The sequence below is a fragment of the Rattus rattus genome, chromosome 9, assembly GCF_011064425.1.
Source record: "Rattus rattus isolate New Zealand chromosome 9, Rrattus_CSIRO_v1, whole genome shotgun sequence".
Lineage (NCBI taxonomy): Eukaryota > Metazoa > Chordata > Mammalia > Rodentia > Muridae > Rattus > Rattus rattus.
In genome coordinates this window covers 59,820,848-59,839,000 of record NC_046162.1, presented here as the reverse complement: position 1 = coordinate 59,839,000, position 18,153 = coordinate 59,820,848, and the positions used below count along the sequence as shown (strand labels likewise).

Below are 18,153 nucleotides of genomic sequence, written 5' to 3'. Positions count from 1 at the left end.
CTTCAGCTGTTTTAGATATTTGTCCCAGGAACAAAGAGAGGAGAAACATCTAGGATGGCTGCCAAACATCCTTAGGGGACACATTGTCTTAAACTCTTTTTTTCATTCATTCATTCATTCATTCATTCATTCACTCACTCATGGGAGTCAGTTCTCTCTGCCTTCCTGAGGGTTCCACTGTTCGAATTCAGATCATCAGGGCTAGTAGTAAACAGCATTACATGCTGAGCTGTCTCAACAGCCCACTGCCCTACCCTGTTTTTTAAATTAAAACATAATTTATTTACCATTACAGTATGTGGGTGTGATGGGGTTGTGCCTTGCTGCCTGTCACGTAGCATCTGTGGCAGTTAGAGGACAGCATTGTGGAATCAGTTTTCCCTGTCCGCACAGACTCTGGAGAGTGAATGCAGATGGCTAGTCATTGTAGGCAAGTGCTTTTACTCACTGAGCCCTAAACTTCTTCTTTTTCATTTTTAAATTTTTTATTAGATATAGAGCCCTAAACTTCTTTTTTTTTTTTAAATTTATTTATTTAATGTATATGAGTACACTGTCGCTGTCTTTAGAGCCCCCAGAGGACAGCATCGGATCTCATTACAGATGGTTGTGAGCCACCATGTGGTTGCTGGGAATTGAACTCAGGACCTCTGGAAGAGCAGTCGGTGCTCTTAACCACTGAGCCATCTCTCCAGCCCGAGCCCTAAACTTCTAAGAGTAGGTGTTGAGTAGCAACGTTGGTCTCGACACCATGGCCTCTGCCTACCCTTCGGAGAATTTCTAAACACAGAATGCGGAAAAGGAGACAAAAGGCAAAAATGATAATGTTTTTCTGAGAGAAAGTTTAATTCGTTATATGTAAGTCAAGAGTAAGTTATCTGTGTGAATGGAAGTGGCTAGGCGGGCTCCTCTGAAAGAGAAGATAGTTTCGTGGGACGTATCTGGCGAGAAGAAGGTAATGGCAGACAAGGAGATGGGGAGGGTAGACATGGGGTGACTCTGGAGAGGAGCACTGTTCCCTGAGCACCGACATGTGTCCTGGACGGAGAGTTGCTGTTAGTGACCTGGGAAGATCTTCACTTTAGCTTCCTAGAGTGGACAGTCACAGTCAGACAAGGAGGACGGACTCTCTCTATACTCCCAGTGGGGAAGCTTCTCCAGGATACACCCTTGACTACAGTGGGAGACTGATCAGTACTGGAGGAAAATGAACAGTGCAGAAGTGACTGTTATCCTGGCTCTGCATGGGGTGGCTCAGTATATCTGCGGAAGCCCTGTCTCCAGCTCTCCCAAGAGGTGACTTAGACCGAGATGCACTCAGGAAGACCCTTCCTCTTGTTCTTATTTTTCTTCTTCAATTACTGCCTCCCCACCCCCAAATTCTACCAAAGGATAACTTTGAACCCTGATCTCTTGCCTCTACCGGGGATTACAGTCACACTTTACCGTACCTGATGGTTCAGTTGGTGCTCGGGATCAACCCCAAAACTCTGTCCATGATAGGCAAGCATTTTTTTTTGTTTTGTTTTTTTTTTTTTGTTGTTGTTTTTTTTGTTGTTGTTGTTTTTTTTTTTTTTTTTGGAGCTGGGGACCAACCTAGGACCTTGCGCTTGCTAGGCAAACAGCGCTCTACCACTGAGCCAAATCCCCAACCATGCATTTTTGGTTTTTAAATCTATTAACCTTGAACAGATCTTCATGTTTCTACCTCCCAAATTCTGGAAAGGTGTGTGCTACCATGCCTAGCTCTTCTCGCTTTTTTGTTTTGTTTTATTTTTAATATTTTTTATATATGTGTGTGTATGCTCACGGTTTAGCACCTTTGTGCAGGTGTTCAAGAAGTCCAGGTGTGTTGGATTCCCTGGAACTGGCCCAACTCTACAAAAGAGCCTTTCTTCCTTTCTTAAAATAGTATAGTATATAGTCCAGGCTGAACTGGAACTCTCTATGTGCACCAGGCTGGCCTCAAATTTGAGATGCTGCTGCCTCTGATTCTTGAGTATAGAAGTACCAAGGGCCCACATGGTCCTTGTGTCCTCATCACTTTATTGACACATCCATTCCAGTGTTTATCCAGTGATGCGGGTAGTGAGTGACTAACATGTGCCTAGGCACTGGGGATAAATAGTGAAATGAGGAAGCCCCACCCAACAGATCTCACTTCCCTCCTTCAGCCACAGCAGGAACTTAGTGATGAGATCATCACAAAGGCAATGTGGTGGTTCAGATAAGAATGGACCCTATAGGCTCATATATTTTAACTGTTAGTCATCTATAGGCATACATTTTTCTCAGCCTACTTTAATAAGGTTCAACACCCCCTCTAGTCAACCACCAACCAGAGGTAGTGGAAAAGAAAGGTTATTAGGATATGGGGGAAGTGGACCTGTTTAGAAATCTTCATTGTTCTCAGTCCAGTCCACCAGCAAACACCAAACACAAATCAGCAGCTCGGCAGACAGCACACCTGAATCAGCAAGGGCAGTTCAATCCAGAAGAAACTGAGAGGGTCACACACTGGTTCGAGTCCAAGCAAGTAGCAAGAAGCCACAGGACCCTCACGAGAAGTTCTTTGGCGAGTTTTTCTCTATGAAGATTGTCACCACAAGCCAAGCTCAGCAACATAATGTAAGGTGAACCAACACATCCGTGTTGTCAGTGAAGACTCAGGAGGCGGAGCAAGGGAGCTGGAGAGATGGCTCAGTGGTTAAGAGCACTGAGTGCTCTTCCAAAGGTCCTGAGTTCAATTCCCAGCAACCACATGGTGGCTCACAACCATCTGTAATGGGATCTGATGCCCTCTTCTGGTATGTCTGGAGACAGTGACAGTGTACTCACATATATAAAATAAATAAATCTTAAAAAAAAGAAAGAGGTGGAGCAAGGCAAACTAATGCTAGAGCTTCCACTGTCTATGGGATTATATTTATATTATTTCTAAATATCCCTCATCCTTTCACATCTCTGCTATGACAAAACATTCTTTCACCTGTGTGCTCCAGCAAAGCATCATTTGACACAACTGACTTTCCAAAGAAACCGGAGTTTCCACTTCGGTCATCAAGGAGTGGAACTACTTAAGAAGGATAGAAGGTGTGGCCTTGTTGGTGTGAATGTGGCCTTTTGGAAGAAGTGTGTCACTAGAGGTAGGCTTTGAGGTTTCAGAAGCCCAAGCCAGACCCAGTGGCTCTCTGTTCTTGCTATTTGTAGATCCAGATGTAGAACTCCCAGCTCTTTTTCCAGCACCATGTCTGCCGGCATGTCACCATGCTCCCTACCATGAAAACAAGGGACTAATCCTCTAAGACTGCAAGCAAGCCCCAATTGAATGCTTTCTTTTCTAAGAGTTGGTCATAGTGTCTCTTCATAGGAGTAGAACACTCAGACACAAGTTAGTACCAAGTTGCTGGGTATCACCATGACAGGCACGAACATTCTGCTGGTTGGCAGAATGTAGGCTTTGGATTAGGAGAGCAGTTGAATGCTTTAAGCAGGACTTAATGGACCCTTCTAATAGGGGCCATAAAACACAATGGTGCAGAGAGACATGTATGTTATGACAACCCTGCTTAAGAGGTCTCAGAGGAGAAGAATATTAGTCAGTGGCTGAGAGGATATTCTGGTGATGTTTTGGTGAAGAGTGTAGCTACTTTCTGCCCTTGTTAAAAAAAAAAAAAATCAGCCTGAGGACATATCGGAGGGTTTTGGATTAATGGTGTTCCAGAGGAGGGATCCAGACAGGTTAGTACTGGTTCTCTCATGTGGTTACTTTTCTTTTTTTCGGAGCTGGGGACCGAACCCAGGGCCTTGGACTTGCTAGGCAAGCACTCTACCACTGAGCTAAATCCCCAACCCCACTGGTGGTCACTCTTATGCAGTTTGTGATGGTTTGTACATGCTTGGCTCAGGGAGTGGCACTGTTAGAAGGTGTGGCCCTGTTGGAATAGGTGTATCACTGTGGGTGTGGGCTTTAAGACCCTCATCCTAGCTGCCTGAAAGCCAGTATTCTGCTAACAGCCTTCAGGTGAAGATGTAGAACTCTCAGCTCCTCCTGCGCCATGCCTGCCTGGATGCTACCATGTTCCTGCCTTGATGATAATGAACTGACCCTCTGAATCTGTGAACCAGCTCCAATTAACTGTTGTCCTTATAAGAGTTGCCTTGGTCATTGGTGTCTGTTCAGAGCAGTAGAACCCTCACTAAGACAAACAGATCTATAATGAGAAGGAGCAGGCTGAGCAGGGGAAATTACGAAATGGAGTTTGAGGAGAAAAGAGGCATCAGGAAATGTAAATGGAGCTAAATCCAGTGCTCAAGGAGATAAAGACTTTGAAGGAAAGTCGGGTGCTAAATGGAACAAAGGGACTGGTGACCTCAGGGCAGGACCTCACCCAGCTGAGCTTCCAACTTGTGGAAAGGATTTAAAGAAAAGCTGAAGTGAAGGGAAATCATCAATTACAGAAAGCCAAAGTAGACACAATTGATGGGGCACATTCCAGCCCCAGCAAGCAGCAGATCTTGGCAGCTTTGGCCACGTGATTCCTGGATTTAGAGTCCAAGATACAAGAAAGGCATTGTAGAATCTCCCTCTGCAGCTAAGGAAAGCTGCTGAGGCCAGGCCTATGTCAGGCCATTGTGCGAAGCTGTGAAGTTAAAGCCTCCATTGCTTTGGAAACCCCAAGACGTTGGAGATGCCAGAGCCAGGAGATAACCTGCCAAGGAAAACTGCTAACAGGGAGTGGATTCAGCCCAAGCGAAAAGTGTGCTCCACTCAACAGAGCCGAAAGGAGTTGGAGATCTGAAGAGTGCTTTGACATCAGACGCAGTCGTGCAGAATTTGGAGTCTTGCTTTGGTCCAGTGTTTCCTCACTAGGCTCCCTCTCTTCCCTTTTGGAATTGTAATGCATATTTTATGCCATTGCATGTTGGAAGTGGTTTTGCTTTTTCTTTTTTTTGGAACTGGGGACTGGTTTTTACTAGCAAGTGCTCTACCACTTTTTTTTTTTTTACAGGGGTTAGCCACCTGGGAAAAAGACTTTGAACTTTTTTTTTTTTTTAATTTATTATATATGAATACACTGTAGCTGTCCTCAGACACACCAGAAGAGGGCATCAGATCTCATTACAGATGGTTGTGAGCCACCATGTGGTTGCTGGGATTTGAACTCAGGACCTCTGCAAGAGCAGTCAGTGCTCTTAGCCATTGAGCCGTCTCTCCAGCATGAACTTTGGACTTCTAAACACTGTTGAGACTCAGACTATGGGGACTTTTGAAGTTGGACTGAATGCATTTTTTTTTTTTTCGGAGCTGGGGACCGAACCCAGGGCCTTGCGCTTGCTAGGCAAGCGCTCTACCACTGAGCTAAATCCCCAACCCCTGACTGAATGCATTTTTGCATTATGATATGGTTATAATCTTATAGAAGCCACGGAGTGATTTTGTTGGTTGAGTAAGATTGAACTCCACTGGTTCATATATTTAAATTCTTAGTCATCAGGGAGTGGCATTACTTAAGAAGGATAGGAGTTGAGGCCTTGTTGGAGTGGGTGTGGCCTTGTCAAAGAAGTGTGTCACTAGGGGTGGGCTTTGAGGTTTCAAAAGTCCAAGCCAGACCCAGCGGCTCTCTCTTCATGCTGCCCTGCCTGTGGATCCAGATGTGGAACTCTCAGCTACCGCTGCAGCACCATGTCTGCCTGCATGCTGCCATGCTCCCAACTGTGACAATAATGGACTAAACCTCTAAGACTGCAAGCCAGCCCCAATCGAATGCCTTCTTTTCTAAGAGCAATAGAACACAGAGACAGGCAGGTTAAAGACAGGCTGGCTGTTCATCTGCAAACTGACGCCAACGCTCAGCCTAAGCTGTGGCCATGAGGAACATCTGCTAGAACCCTTGTTTTTGTAGAGTCGCTGCTCAATGAATTAGTTGAAGTGAGCCAGGGCATGCTTTTAACCACAGTACCCAGGAGGCAGCCAGGCAGGTCTCTGTGACTTACAGGCTCTCCTGTTCTACCTAGAGAGCCTGGGCCAGCCAGGGCTGCACAGTGAAAGCCTGTTTCCAAGCAAACAAAACCTAGAAACAATTAGGTGAAGTGGATTAAAGTCTAGGAGGGGCCACTAGCCAGTGCTCGATCTTCGGAACTGAAGAGTGCCCAAAGTCTGAACACGGGGTAAGAGTTTATAGCTTTCTGTAATGCCGCAGCATAGACCTGTCCAGAAGAGGCTAGGTGTGAAGCTTTGAAGCTTCTGAATAAGATAGAACAGTAAGAAGACGGGGCCTGGCTTGATTAGCACAGACCAAAGGAACCTCTCTCATCTCTCACATAGCTATTTCCCCTCCCTCCTTCTCTTCCTCCCCTTCTTTCTGTCTCCCTTTCTAGGGACCGAACCCAGGGCCTTGCGCTTCCTAGGTAAGCGCTCTACCACTGAGCTAAATCCCCAGCCCTCTTTTTTTTTTTTTTTTTTTTTTTTTGAGACAGATCCTCCAACTAACCACACATCCAAGGACAGATCTTTGCCTCTGTTTCCCAAGTGCTAGAATTATATATAGGCTTGTGCCGCCATGCCCAGCTTTCAACAGATACTTTCTTCTTTCTCTTAACCCACTGTGATGGTTTGTTTATGCTCAGCCAGGGAATGACACTATGAGAAAGTGTGGCCCTGTTCCGGTAGGTTTGGCCTTGTTAGAGTAGGCCTTGTTGGACACTGTGACTGGGGGCTTTAAGACCCTCACCCTAGCTGCCTGGAAGCCAGTCTTCCATTTGGCAGCCTTCAGATGAAGATGTAGAACTCTCAGCTCCTCTTGCACCATGCCTGCCTGGATGCTGCCGTACTCTTGCCTTGACCATAATGGGCTGAACCTCTGAACCAATTAAGCTAGCCCCAATTAAATGTTGTCCTTATAAGAGTTGCCTTGGTCGTGGTTCACAGCAGTAAAACCCTAGCTAAGACACTTACTTCCCTTTTTCTTTTCTTTTAAACCTGTCCAACCCATGCCTAACAGCACTTTGATGAGGTGGGTGGGTAGGGGTGCTCCAGCCTTCAGCAAATATTTGCTGAACACTTCCTAAGGGCCAAGGCCTCATTCAGAGTGCTCTAAGGTCAGTAAAGAAGGGAACATCAGGATTCTACCAGCTGGTACAAAATATAGCCCTGAAGAATAATTTAATAAAAAACGGAATTGAAGGAGCCAAGGGCAAGTGCAATTTGCAATCTTTTGAAACTTCGTGTTGATTCTTTGTGAATTTCCCAACCCCATTCATCTTCCCGGGGGGCCCCCTAGTATCAACCATTGGAATTCTCCACCAAAAAGAAAACTAAAACGAAACAAAGCATCTCATCATGGAAGCCGTAGTGGGTCACAGTGTGTTACATAGTACACTCTTTTGTCCACACTTCTTATTTTTTTCCGGAGCTGAGGACCGAACTCAGGGCCGTGCTCTTGCTAGGCAAGTGCTCTACCACTGAACTAAATCCCCAATCCCCGTCCACACTTCTTTACCTGCACATGTTCATTGCAATGAGTTATTGGTCTGGTTCAAGGCCTTTGGCTTCTGGTACAATATCGACACTAGATCTTCACTGGGAAGTCCTCTCAGAGATACTGTTGTTGGCCTGTGTTACAGAATCCTGTAGCTTTGGGTCTGCAAGACCAACTCCAGCTGCTCCAGCAGTTCATACATGGGGTAGATGTTGGTGTGGATCAACTCAAAGCACCGGATGTGGACCTGGGTGGTAGTTGAGTTGGTCAGCCCACCAGCTCTCCTGCACCACACCAGGGAGAGCTTCAGGCAATTTGCAATTTTTATTGATTTTGCCAAATTGACATTAAAAAAAAAAAGCTTATAGTTGTCTCCTGCCTGGATGCTCGTTTGGGAGTGTTCTTTTTTTTTTTGTTTGTTTGTTTGTTTTTTTAATAATTATTTATTTCTACAGAGAGGGCTGCAAACAGAACTATTGAGACCCCTACATGCTTGCTTGCCTCGGGTTGGATGAGGACATAACTTCTTATGTTTGGGAGTGTTCTTACTAATTTGACTTTTTTTCTGTTTTTTTCTCTCTCTCTCTCTCTTTCTTTCTTTCCTTCCTTCCTTTCTTTCTTTTTTGTTTGTTTTTCAAGACAGGGTTTCTTTGTATAGCCTTTGATGTGCTGGGACTCACTCTGTAGACCAGGTTGGCCTTGAACTCAGAGATCCCGCTGCCTTTGCCTCCTAAGTGCTGGGATTAAAGGCATATGCCGCTGCCACCCAGGCTGAGTGTCCTTTTTCTAAAAATTATGTTTATTTATTTATTTTTTGCCTGTGTGTTCGTCTGTGCCATGTGTGTGCCTTGTGCTTTTGGAGGCCAGAAGAGAGCATCAGATCTCCTAGAAGCAGAGTTACAGAAGGTTTGAGCTGCCGTGTGGGGTGGTGGGAATTGAACCTGGGTCCTGGAAAAGCATCAGGAGCTCTGAACTGGGCTGGAGAGATGGCTCAGTGTTTAAGAGCACTGACTGCTCTTCCAGAGGTCCTGAGTTCAAATCCCAGCAACCACATGGTGTCTCACAACCATCTGTAAAGAGATCCGATGCCCTCTTCTGGTGTATCTGAAGACAGCTACAGTGTACTTATACATAATAAATGAGTAAATCTTTATTTAAAAAAAAAAAAAAAGAGCTCTGAACTGGGCCGGAGAGATGGCTCAGTGGGTAAGAGCACTGACTGCTCTTCCAGAGGTCCTGAGTTCAAATCCCAGCAACCACATGGTGGCTCACAACCATCTGTAATGGGATCCGATGCCCTCTTCTGGTGTGTCTGAAAACAGCGACAGTGTACTCAAATACATAAATAAACATTAAAAAAAGAGAGAGAGAGAGAGAGAGCTCTGAACTGCGGAGCCAACTCTCTAGCTCCAATGTTTTGTTTCATTTGGACAAAATCTTACTGTAAAGCTAAGGCTTTCCTCAAACTGTTGATCATCCTTCCTGAGACGCCTGAATGCTGAATACCTGAATCCCTTCCCACAGCTGTTCTCCATCCGTGAGTGGGGACCTTTTGGCTTTGAATGACCCTTTCATAGGAGTTGCATGTACAGATATTCTGCATATAAGATATTTACATTATATTTATAACAGTATAACAGTAGCAAAATTATAGTTATAAAGTAGCAACAAAATAATTTTATGGTTGAAGGTTGCCACAACTTGATTATTAAAAGGTCACAGCATTAGGTAGGTTGAGAACACTGCCTTACTACATTCTGCTGAAAGGTTCTTTTTCTTTCTGTTGTTTTTGTTTGTTCGTTTGTTTGTTTTTTCTGTGTGTAGCCCTGGAGGTCCTGGTACTTGGTTTGTAAACCAGGCTGGCCTTGAACTCACAGAGATCCACCTGCCTCTGCCTCCCAAGTGCTGGAACTAAAGATATGTGCCACCATGCTGGACTAAAGGCTATTTTTTTCTAACCAAAGGGATAGCTGTGTTGTAGACCAGGCTGTCTGAAATTCATAGAGCTCTACCTGCCTATAAAAAAGTTATGTGTGTACATGTAGGGGGGCACAGTACTACAGTGTATGTGTGTGGAGGTCTGAGGACAATTTTGTGGAGCCGTTTTTCTTTAATTGCCTATATGTGGGTTTGGCCATGGAACTTTCATCTTTTTGCATAGCAAGTCATTTACCCGCTGGGCCATTTGTCTGGGACACTCCACTGGTGATTCACATTAACTAGTTTTCTGGCTAGCCTGTGAAGACCAGCTAATCCCAAGGGTTCATGTTGTTATTCCAGCATTTGGGAAGCTGAGGCAGGAGAATAGACATTTGAAGTTGTTCTCAATTTATACAACGAGTTTACAAACAACCTGGGCTACATATTACCCTGTCTCAAACAGAAAAATAAATGACCGTAAAAGCTCTGATTTCTGTCCTCCAGGGCCTGAATTTGAGCAACTTCAGAGAAGACATTTACTTAGGGAGAAGTGATCCCTCCCAGAGATTTGGGTAGGTTCTAGGCCTTTCTCTCAACTTCAGGAGCAAGGGGCACTATAAACTGTTATTTCTAAAGAATAAGTATGAGGGAAGGGACCAAAAAAATGACATCATCAAGGAGCACACGCTGGTCAAGCATGGGTGTAACAAGTTCAGCCAGCCTTTGGAGGAGGGCTTGGGAGTGGAGGGGGGGGCTTGGGAAAAGTGTTTGCCCAGGAGAGTGTTGCAACATTGTTGCAGGGAGCTTTTGAACCAGGGTTTTTGCCAGGGGCATAGCCATGCCAAGCTGATTCTCTGCACGCTGGGCTGATGCATCACCTGAGCCGATTAGAGGATGATTCTGGCCTCCTTCCTAGAGCTGGAAAATTGTTTGTTTCTGGGACTGTCTGGGACTAAGGTACAAGCAAAAGAGGCTTTCACTCCAGGGAAGCAGTAAATCGGAGTTCTGATTTCCAGGACGTTCTGATTTTATATATTCTGCCCCACAAGTCGGGCACCTGTTAGACTGGGTGCTCCACTTTTGGATTTGGAAAATATGTTCTACCTCTCATATGTAACAGAAAAGAAGAGGAAGCTGTTCATTGCTTTCAGTGTCTTAGTTTGAGTTGTGGGAGGGAGCAAGAGGTTGGACAGGGATAGCCCCAGTGCTAGGTTTTAATCTCAGATAAATGATCAGCTCCGCCCAGATCCGCGCTCAGGTGAGCCCGTTAGAGGACTCGCTTTGGAACTGGCGTCCTTCTGGCCTCACTAGTTTACCTCTTCCTCCTATCTATGTCCTACGTCGGGCAGTCTGATTGTGTAGCGTGGTCATGTAGTCTGATTCTAGTAAATTCTATGGGGAGGGTTTCAGGAGCGGAGAGACGCCACGTGTGAAAGGAAAGCAGACGTAGCTTTCAAAAGCAGGTCTACCGCACTGGTTTGGTGTGGCGCCTTACAAACGCCAGAGATAAGAACGTCAGTTGCTCCCAGGGGAGGGAGGAAGGGGACGCCAGGTCCTGGAAGAAGTGCTACTGCCTTTTGGGCCAACAACCCCCTCCCACAGCTACCCAACCCAGCAGCTGGCCGGCCCAGCCCCTGAAGCGATCAGGCCACAGCCCCCAGCCTCGTAGGTTCACCTCCTAGAGCTGCCCCGCCCATCTCCCCATCCTAGGACCCGCCCACGGCCCCTCCCACTTCCAAGACTACAAGTCCCATCAGCCCCGGGTCAGGCATGAGGGCGGGGCCACCGCAGCAGCGAATGGGGAGGAGCCTAGAGCTCAGGCTAGGGAACGCGTGTGCCCAATCGCCAGGCTGCATGGCCTGTGAGCTGATGGGGGGCGGGGAGGAGCCCGCTTGGGCCGGGACAAAAGCCGGATCCCCGGCAGCTGCAGGCGGCTGGAGCGATCCGGGGAGTTGGGGTGAGCTGGTGCTTACGGACAGAGAGCCACACTCGGGCTTTCTCGAAGAGGTGAGTACTGCAATCGTAGGCGCGGGTGCGACCCCCCCAGTCCCCACTAAGCTTCCTGCTTCCCTCCCCCAACCCGGAACCACCTCCGGGCTCGCTGGCTGGAAGATACCGTGCGCTCCCTGCACCTGCTCGGAAGTTTTGTGCGGGTCTCAGCTTTATAGCAGTCTTCGCCCCAGCCGCGGGCCGCATGTCTACACTGCCCCCCCACCCCCAGTCCTTTTCTAGTTCCTGGGAGTTTGCACATTGCTTGCCACCGACCTTGCTTCTCCTCCCTCCTCCGGATTGCCTTTGCGTGTCCTGCTTCTTCTCAGCTCCACCCAGGACCAGCTCTTGAGTCTCTTCGGGCTTTTTTGGGACACTTTTTTGGGGCCCATTCGGGTTCACTACCGGATGCCGGGGCGGGTAGTAGAGATGGCGGTGGCTACTCTCCCCACGCCGGCCGCTCACAAGCCGGACTCAAGCAGGCCCGTCCTCTTAGTTCTCTGGTGAATCCCTTAAGCTCTATGTCGAAGTGGAGCGAGCCGGCCCTGACCACGCGGGGTCGTGCTGCTTAAGAGTGCCTGAGGCCTTGCTGCGAGGACTTGGCTCCGGAGCGGCGGCGCTGGTTGGGCTCTCCCTGCTAAGGAGCTCCCTACCAGTGTAGCCCCCAAACAACAGATGGTCAGAGTGCTCTGGAGTCTGGGTGAGACAAGCTCCTAGGGTGTGTGTATATGTGTTCGTGCGCGCGCGCGCGTGTGTGCAAAAGACGCTACCTCTCCCTCCTGTCAGGCCTGGCAGAGGTCGGGTTCCCAAAGCCTGCTGCTTTCTCCAGTCTTGAAGTTCTGCCAGGAGGGGATCCCTCCTGATATAATTTTGGAAAGGACAGCATAAGGGACTTTAGTCTGCCAGCCCACCCTGTCTGTCCCCGCTTTAACATTGCTCAGTATTTTGGGTTTCTTTACTATCGAGAGATAACTTCCCGGGAAGGATCATTTCCACCTCTTAGAAAGCTGCTTAAACATCCCTCCGGAGGTTGGGGGGCGAAGGAGGCCTAGTAGACAGAGTAGCTGCTCTTTTTAAATCTCCATTTAGGCACTGTCTGCTGCAGCAGAGAATTCTCAAGAGAATTTTGCCCTGTTCCTTTGCTATAGGGATTGCTTGCTTGTCGTCCCCTTCCTCTCCCCCTTCCCAGCCCTTAAAGTGAGAGTGTTTTGTCCACCCTAAGAAACATCCTCAGTGGGTCCCAGAGGAGCTTTCTTAAAAAGCAGTCTTCATTCATTCTCCCTTTCCTCTGGGCTTGCTCCTGGGGCCTCTGTGAGTGAATGCAGTCCTGGGTCACTCACTGTAGAAAATAGCCCTTTCAACTCAAAAGCTCCCTTTCTTGGAGAGAGAGACAGAGAGAGAGAGAATGTGAGTGTGTGTGTTCATATATGTACGTGCATAATTGCATGCCCATGTTGGATTCTTAGGCAGGGTTTCCCATGAAGAGTTTGCAGGTTGTTACCAGGTAACATTTTGATCAGCAGCTGAGAAAGGCTTTGGGGGTGTGTGCAGGGGGTCTCCGATCCCAGATTTGGATGTCCTTTGTCTCACTGTCCCTAACGACAGAAGTTTCCATGAGTTTGAGCGTGTGCACACTTCCCTCAGGTTTTCCAGGCTTTTTAGATTCTGAAAGGAATTACGAGACCGCAAAGATCCGTTGCTCTAGAGAGCAGCGAATCGATGACTGAAGTTTTGATTGATCTCCACTGAGGCCTCCCTGGATGGATGAGCTACACTGCTGAGAAGCCAGGCCCTTCCTCCAGTTAGTCTATGAGCCCTTTGTCTGGCCTAAGCCACAGTACTCTGGTGGCACATCTTGTTTTGGTAAACTGGCAAATCGTTCCTGTATCGTCTCCCTGTTATTTTGTCTCCTGATGGAAGACATCCTTCTGCATAACCCGCACTAAGATCCGAGACCTAAGAAAATTGTGATTTCCTTCAGTTGCCTAAGGTTGTCCTTTTTCCTTCATCTTCAACTTAGTTGGGTCTTGGGTCTCTTTTGGGAGGTACTACGTTCTAGGGACTGTTGTCAGTCTCCTGTCAACTGCCTTTATGAGTAGGCTTGGCCTAGGGGCTTCCTTTCTCCTGCAGTGTGTGATCCTGTTTGTTGAAGGTGTACGAATGGCTGGAAGTGGTCAGTGTCACCCCCCTCCCCTTTCTGATTAAGGTGCCCTAGGCTTCATTCTGTTTGGGAGGTGGGTAGGGGTGGGTGTGCCCATTCGATTTCAGGACCAGTTTTTCTGGTCTGAGTCAAGAAGGTTGGGAAATGGAACTGGAGTGGGTGGGGGTGGAGGACTCTGGGGCAGTGGGGCTGGTTGGGATGTCTCATTCAGAAACAAATGAAGAAGGAGTTACAAGCCATCCCAGGAGAAGCCCCTTTCCAGCTACCCACTTTGAACCAGGTCCCGAGCTGAGTGTGCCCATTGTGGTGAATTAGAGACAGAAGGTGGCGGCCCAGCCAGGACTAGCATCTGAAGCCTCTCCAGCGTGGCCTGTTGGCAGGGGAGTTCAGTGTGGCCCTGTGACACTTGGCTTTCCTGGGCTAGGAGAGAACACTAGCCTTCCTGGATGTGTCAGCTTGCCAGCTCCTTAACTCCCCCTCCTTACGTGTACTTGACTTTCTCTCTTGAGCAAATTCAACAGCTTCCACTTTGTCTCTTTGGGAGAGGCAGGGGCAACTTGTCTAGATCTAGGCATGCACTTGGCATAATAACGGCTTCCGTTCTCCATCTCATCTCAGTGTTCTCCACAAGCAGCTCTGGGGAGAGTGGGTGTGTCTGCAAGGTAGTGGGCAAGAAGGATGAGAGAATTTGCCTTAGAGACTCCCTGGAGTCGAGGGGGGCCAGTCTTGGGAGAAACGGCCTTTCTGTTAGGTTGCAGTAGCTGTTTCCTAGAGACTCATTTGGAAGGGTGTTAGGACCCAAGTCCTAACTGGTGAGTCAGGCTTCTTGGGCAAGTTCATTCCCTCCCGCTGAATTTTTGATTCTTGGTGGAAGAAATGGGATTGTGAATCTTAGTGGACTTGAAGCGCTCATGTGAGATTTAGTTAATCTCTTGCAGTGCTGGGGAGCAAACCCAGGGCTTTATGTGTGTTGGGCTAGCACTCTACCAATGAGCTTCGTTTGCAGCTCCTAAGAGGAGTTTCTCTACACGTTACCAAAGACAGCTTGTGTCTTCTCCCCAGTTCTGGCTTAGTGGAGGAATGACTATTACAGGGTGGTCCCCAGAGAGACCTCTGTTTTGCTTAGAGGGTTTTGCTCCACGCTAACAGCTAAGATGACTCAGTGGGTGGATGAGATGATCCGTAGGTCATAGTTTCCTGCCCTGGGACTGCTATGTACTTGGAGGTGGGAGTCTATCCTAGTAGGAACGAGCTTTGAGGTAACTTCCTTTCCTCCCTCCCATCCCACCAGGACCTGTACTCTATTAGGGCACAGGGGATATATGTGAATCAGGCCGGGAGTGGGAAGAAACCTGGGGAGGAAACAAGGCCAGCAGTGTTCTAACAGGTCATAGGACATAAAGAGTAGTTCAGTGTGTCTGGGCCCACCTTCGAGAACAGTATTCACATTTGGATCTGGCTCTTGGAGTTCCTAGCTTCCCCTTTGATCTGCCTTTTGCTCTGGACTGAAGGTGGTTGTGGCCAGCTACTTTGCCCAGAGGGAATAGAGACAAGGTTAAGGTTAAGCCAAGAGGAATTGCACTTTTTTTTTTGTTGTTTGTTCTCCCTTCCCCTTTCCCTCCCTCCCCCTCCTTGCCTCCCTTCTTCCTTCCCTCCCTCTCTTTCTTTCTCTTTTTTGAGACCAGATCTCATATGGCCTAGGCTGGCCTTGACTTTGTGATCCTTGCCCCTCTACCTCCCAGGTGAGGGGAATTATGGGAAGACACTACTGAATCTGGCACCACCTTCATCGTTTTTAAAATTTCTTCACCTCTAGGTCTAAATCTGTGCTGCTGACAGTGAAACTGCTTGGGTCACACCCTCCATCCCCTCCTGTCAGGGCTGCCTGCCCTTTTTCTTCGTTTTGAGAAAAGTCAAGATCTAGTTTTATTGTCTGCGGGCAGCTGGGAATAGATCCAACCTGTGGGGGGGAAGATCTCGCCTTGGCCTTTCTTCCCAAACTGACCAACCATTCCCCGTTGTCGTCCTCTTGCAGGTAAACCAGGTCCCTCTGCAGCATGTCAGCCAAGGCAATTTCAGAGCAGACAGGCAAAGAACTCCTTTACAAGTACATCTGTACCACCTCAGCCATCCAGAACCGGTTCAAGTATGCCCGGGTTACTCCCGACACAGACTGGGCCCATCTGCTGCAGGACCACCCCTGGCTGCTTAGCCAGGTAAGCCCTTCTTTTCAGCTCAGGCTCTGAGGAGGAGAAAGCCTTTGATTTGTCGGAGGTGTCCCAAGGAGTTCCATGATTGCAGATTTGCCTCTGTGTCTGCAGCCGGCTGAGCAGGGTCTTGCCTTGGCTCTGGGCCCTTCCTTTGGAACCAGACAGACTGGTACCCAGATCACACCTCCATTTATGAACCGCGTGGCCTGGGGCGAATCCATTTCACTTCCCTTGAGTTAGGTTCCCCACCTGTCAAATAGGGTTGACACTTTATGAGCTATAAGGATTAGCAGGAACACCCAGGAAGCATTTACTGTGCTGTCCAGCAGTTGGTAGAAGCTAAGTTTAAAAAAAAAATATGCCTGGTGTGATGGTGCCTTTAATCACAACACTTGGGAGGCAGAGGCAGGAGGATCTCTGTGAGTTTGAGACCAGCCTGGTCTACAAAGTGTCCAGGAATATTATACAGAGAAACCCTGTCTTGGAAAGCTCCCCTCCAGGCCCCTCCCCCCCCAAAAAAGGCTTATCCCTACCTCCCTTCCCCAAAGTGGAACATCTCAGGACATTTAAGAAGTGGGACCTTCAGGCTAGAGAGGTGGCTCAGTGGTTAAGATCGAGTAATCTTCTTGTAGAGGACCTGGGTTTGGCTCTAGTTTCCACGTTGCAGCTTACAACCATGGGTAACTCTGGTTCCAGGCGAGCTGATGTCCTCTCCTGCATACATACATGCAAAGAACACCTACACATAAGAATGAATGAATAAAGAAATGGGACCTTGTACTTTGTGAAAATGGCTGATGTCTGAGCATGGAGGAGATCAGCCTGGAGTTGACGATCCCATCATAGCATTTTTGGGGTAGCTTCGGGAAGCCCCTAGACTTCTTTGGCAGGCCTAGACAAGGCCTTATGGTGTTTTGTTTTTTCCTTTCTGAGGCAGCTGGGATGGTAGTGAATTTCCTGTCTGTCTGTCCCCTGATGTTCAAAAGATTTGGCTGGGGTAGTCAAGGAAAGTTTCCGGGGCAGGAAAGTGGCCCTAGAGGATAAATGTCTAGCTAGATCTGGAAGCAGGGTGATCAAAGCTATACAATTTCACTCCTACATCCCCTTTTCCTTCCCCAACTCCTTTCATTCCAGAGCTTGGTAGTCAAGCCGGACCAGCTGATCAAACGTCGAGGAAAGCTTGGTCTAGTCGGGGTCAACCTCTCTCTGGATGGAGTCAAATCCTGGCTGAAACCTCGACTGGGACATGAGGCCACCGTGAGTCCTGGTGTAGGGTGGGGAGGGGTCAGGGTGGTAACAAGCAGCATGGTGACCTCCAGATCAACCAACCTATGGCTCATAACCTAACCAGTCACATAGCAACAGAGAAATAGATGGAGTGCGGACTGCCCTGGCTGCAGCCCAGTCTTGCTGGTGAGAAGATCAATCCACTGATAGTGCTTTAGATAAGATGCACTGCAGTTGTAAGCCCAGAACAGTTAGGAAGCTAGAAGCTGTGACCACCAGCATGGAGATAGGACTCGTACTTACTCTGAGAACTGCCTGCTCTCCAGTTTCCAAATTCAGTTGTGTGAGTTTGGGATGACGTGCGTACCAGGAGGATGGGAGTAAACCGAGATGGAAAGGGGAGCCGCATCATTATTAGGCAAAAAAGATACATTGGTGGGAGAGCCATGGGTGGAGACAGTTACTAATGCTGAAGACTAAATTCAGTTCTCCCAGCTCCGCGATTCCTCTCAGCTATGAGGATGAGAGCTGAGATGAAATGTGGCTTAGGTAGGCTAAGCTGTGCTCTGAACTGTTTCTTCTCTTTCACAGTCTTCAAGGGGGCGTGGGTCTGAATCTTGGCCTAGCCTGGGAAGGGTGCGTTTCTATCTGCTTGGCACAGAATCCCGCAGATACTGGTGCTTGTCTGGGATAGGCATGGTCAGAGAAGAGCTGGTTTTTTTTTTTTCTATGGCTGCCCTGGGAGGTGGCAGTAGCCACTTTCCTCCATGTTGGGCTTCCTCAAAGCAGCTCCTACTGTTTGTTTCCGGTCCTTGTGGGTAAAGACAGATCTTTGAAGTTGTGAGTCCAGGGATGGAGAGATCTGACCTCTGGGTTCTCAGGCCCCTGGGGAAGAGAGTGGCAGGGCTGGGTACTGAACAGTGCCCCTAGGGAGCAAGCACATCATGCTCTCCTCCCTGCAAACTGATGGGAGGGAGATGTCACGGACATCTGAGCTTGGCAGCAGTGTCAGACCTGGCTGGAGCGGCTCATTACCTCTGATGGATCACTGTCTGGTCCCTGACTCAGCAATGACGCACGGCAGGCGGGGGGCAGGCGGGGGGCAGGCGGGGGGACTGGGGATGAGGCCTGTCTCGCCTTTGCTGCCGCCAGGGACCCACTCAAG

At 48.3% G+C, this 18,153-nt stretch overlaps 1 protein-coding gene across 2 annotated transcripts in view; it reads left to right on the top strand.

Moving 5' to 3' along the window:
• Positions 1–15,607: 15,607 nt before the first annotated feature.
• The window catches only part of Acly (ATP citrate lyase), a 42,411-nt gene continuing 39,865 nt past the window's right edge, over positions 15,608–18,153 (top strand). For both annotated transcript variants that reach the window (XM_032914479.1, XM_032914478.1), the window contains exons 1-2: positions 15,608–15,767; positions 16,896–17,018. In XM_032914479.1, coding sequence (XP_032770370.1) covers positions 15,609–15,767; positions 16,896–17,018 — 282 coding nt within the window. In that variant the 5' untranslated portion in view covers position 15,608. The remainder of the gene's footprint in view (positions 15,768–16,895; positions 17,019–18,153) is intronic.